The following is a 3,545-nucleotide window of genomic DNA, read 5'->3' on the forward strand; positions in this document are numbered from 1 at the left end:
GGAGACGTCCCGCGCCGGGCGGCGGTCGGCGCCGGCAGCCGAGCCGCCCGCTCCCGGGGCCGTCCTCTCCCGCCGCGCCTTGGGCACGTAGAGCGCCATGTCGGGCTTCCTGCGGCGAGGCCGGCCGCCCTCGGCCTCCGGCTGCATGCCGCCGCCTGCAACGGCAGAGAGAAGGCGTCACTCGCGGCCGCAGCCCCCGGAAGGAGGACGCGCAGCAGCCAGCGGCGCACGGCGTTAGCAAAACCGGCTCGTCCCGGGCTCCCCCGCGCAGCGCGGCGGCGGTCCRCTCACCTGCTGCCCCGGCCCGGCCGAGATTTATTTTTCATCACCTTTGGCACCACCGGGCGCTTTGCTATCTGCCAGGCCCTGTGCCCCTATAAATATGCATCAGGCAGCGCTTATGGAGACGGATGGCGCGGGGGTCCGGGCTGCGGTTGAGGGGAAGGCAGAGCGGGGACGGGCCGGGGCCCCGTGATTAATCACTGCCCACTCTCTTTAGGGGCATTCATCACAGGCCGCTGTCAGGTAAATCACTGGAAAAACACCTCTTCAGTAATTAATGTGAAGTGACGGATGGACAGCCCCTGGGCCCATTAATCTGGAACATCAGAGCCTACCGAGATTATGAATGTCAGGATGCATAAACTGCCGGCGGATCAATAGGGCCAGGAATTTGTCCAAGGCTCTCATTTCCGAGGCACCTCCGGTACATTAGGCTCCTCTCCCCTCGCCTCAAACCCGGCTCACGCAGCCTCRGGGACGCGCAGCCCCGGCCCCGCAGAGGCTCCCGGCGCCCGCGCCCCGCTCCAGGAGAGCCGACGCTGCCGGCGGCTCCGGGAAGGCGAACCCAGGGCCGCGCTCCGCGGTCCGACCTCGGCCACCGCTGYGAGCGCCGCTGGCGAAGCGTCTCGGGTCCAGGGCTGCCCGCTCCGCTAAATCTCRCTCCGGACGGACAGACGGATGAGCGGAGCCTCGGCATGACGGATGGGCCTCTGGCGGCGCTCTCGAAACCACCAGCAAACCCAGCAGCCCGGCGTGGTGGAGATAGCAGCCGGCTCAGCTGCTCCGGCGGGGAAACCTCCAGCGAACGCCCGGCTCCTTCCCACACCTGGCGGCCAGCCCGGAGCCGGGCCGAGCCCCGGCACGGCGCGCACGGCGCCGCGGGAAGGGCCCCGTGCCGGGCCGACCCCGCGCCAGGAGACCCAGYCGGCAGGCTCGGGCGCAGCGCGACGTGCTCTGGCCACCGCTCACACGGGGGCCGGGGTGACACTGCCCCAACTGTTTTTCTCGCCGGGGAGACGTACACAGCACTTGTCATTTTTTTTCACTCTTTGATACACTAATTTTCGCTGGCAGAATGGTCCCCTTTATCTTTATCGACTGAGAGGAGAGAACGTCTCCTATAAACCGTGCAAGGTCTGCATCGGTCATTTTTCAGCACCGAGGCGTTGCGCGTTTCCTCGCCGAGCGCCGGGAAGGCAGCGGGCGCGCGCAGCCCCCGGGCGCCGGCCTCTCCCCCTCGCTCTCCGCGGGCTGCACCAACCGCGCCGGGCGTATTTAGCGCACGCTTCGCCGGCAAACGCCTCCCGGCCCGCACGGAGCAGCGCCCGAGCGTTTCGCCGCGGAGGGCGCAGCCGGCGAGGCAGCTGCTCGCAGCACGGCGCCCTTGGGCAGAGGGCAGGAGTGCCCGAATTAGCACRGCCCTGGTCTCCTCCGCAGGGCGGCCCGAACGCTCAGCAAGGAGCGCTGCAAAAATAGCCRCTGCCGAGCACGGCGCGAGAGCACCCGGTGCAGCTTCGTTGCACCGAACTCTGCTTTCGCAGGACACGCAGACTGCCCTCCTACAGGACTTTTCCCAGGCAAACCCCAAAGTCCCAGCCCGCAGCTTCAAGATGTATTTTACAGCTATAAAATAGGGAAAGAGCTTTCTCCACCGCTTGCCTCGCTCTCACAGCAGCCAAGATGCTTCCACTAAAACTCTTCTGGGGAAATTCTCCCTGGAATACAAATGCCACAAACAGCCGGGGCCTGGCAGACCGCACGGAGCTGCGCCACCGCAGCCACCCGTGCCCAGGCCCGTGCCAGAGCCCCCCCTGCAAAGGGCACCGAGCCCCACGCCGATCCCCGCGGGGGGGGGACACCGACCCCGCGGACTGCCCAGGGCTGCCGACGTGGGGACGCCGCCCGGCCGGGACACCCCGGCGTCCCCTGCCCGGCCCCGCCGGCGCCGCTCGGGGGGAGCGGCACGGCTCCACGCGCATCCCAAGTCACCTCCAAGAAGAGGAGCCTGCACGCGCAGGATTTACGGGCTCCTCGAAAGCTTGCCGTTCACCTTGTCTCACCCTCCAACCAGATGGTGCTGCGTGAGCGAGACGGCTGGTGCCGGGAGGCTCCTCTCCCCGCGCAGCCGGGCAAGAGGCGCTGGGCACCGCGCCGGCGCCTCCTGCACCCGTCCAGGCCGGGCCGCCCGGGCAGAGCGAGGCAGGAGCAGGGCGGCGAGGGCAGCTCCTGCCCCGCAGCCCGTCACACGCTCCACGGGGCGCCGGGGCCACGCGTCGGCGCCGGCCCATTCCACGCCTCGCTCGCGCTGCGCCGGGCAGGGCGGCCCCGCTCCTCCGAACCGCCGGCCGACCCCACGCTCGCGCCGCCGGCACCTGCGGCAAGGCCGGGCAGCGAAAGCCGCCCTCCGTCCGCCTGCAGCCCCGCTGCCCCGAGCACGGGCTGGCTCGGCCGGCCACGGCAACGCCTCCGCGGCCAGAGGGGCCGCCGAGCGCAGCCGCCTGCCTCTGGCACGAGTTTGGGAGGCCTCAGAGCAGCTGCCTGGGCTACGCGCTGCTCTGCGAAGGCTCTACCTCACACTGCAAAGCGTATAGCCAATTTCCTCCTTTTTCTGCATCTTTGCTGGACAGGTGAGGACAYTGACGGCTCCGCTCTAAAGCCAGAGGCGCTGCGCTCACCGCGCGACACTGCAACGGGGGTTTTATCGACCTCTCCCGCTCCCGGCACGAGACACTGCCCTCGGCAGCTCCGGCCGGCCGCGGCACGCGGGCGCACCCGGAGCCGGCCCGGCCCGCGGCCACCGCGGGGAGCCCGAGGGCGCCGGAGGAGCCGAGGGGAAACGCCGGCGCGGATGCCAGGCTGCCGGGCTCACGCCGCCGGTGCCAGTTCCTGGAAAAGCCTAAGTGCCACCCAGCGCCCTCCCAGCAGGCTGCCTCGTTTCCTGGCAGGGAGCTGTATTTTTAGCCTTCGAGGTTTCTGATTCCACCCGATCCATACTCCCGTCGATAGAGCACACAACCTTAAAGCCTTGAGAGCAAAAAGGCAACGGCCATCGCCGGGCAGAGCCCGCGGCGCCCGGCTGCCCCCGGGAAGCGCCCTGGCGGGGCCGCRTCCGCCTCGACTCGCACGCGCGCGTGCAATGTCCCTCTTCACAGCCCGCCGCGGGCCGGGCGTGCCTGGAGAAAACAGCGCTGCTGAGAAAAAGGGCAGCTGCGAGGAGACTCTAAACAGCCCGCGTTAAGCGCTGGCCGGGTTTATCCCGCACC

General features: G+C 69.1%; 1 protein-coding gene across 1 annotated transcript in view; it reads right to left on the minus strand.

Annotated features, from left to right (window-relative positions):
- Positions 1-690, minus strand: part of R3HCC1L (R3H domain and coiled-coil containing 1 like) — a 5,839-nt gene extending 5,149 nt beyond the window's left edge. The window contains exons 1-2 of the mRNA XM_085325651.1: positions 618-690; positions 79-155 (exon numbers count right to left, since the gene is read on the minus strand). Of these exons, the coding sequence (XP_085181777.1) occupies positions 79-155; positions 618-690 (150 nt within the window). The remainder of the gene's footprint in view (positions 1-78; positions 156-617) is intronic.
- Between the last annotated feature and the right edge of the window lie 2,855 nt (positions 691-3,545).

This window comes from Rhea americana, unplaced genomic scaffold (genome assembly GCF_003343005.1).
Source record: "Rhea americana isolate MKP2758 unplaced genomic scaffold, rheAme1 scaffold_122, whole genome shotgun sequence".
Classification (NCBI taxonomy): domain Eukaryota; kingdom Metazoa; phylum Chordata; class Aves; order Rheiformes; family Rheidae; genus Rhea; species Rhea americana.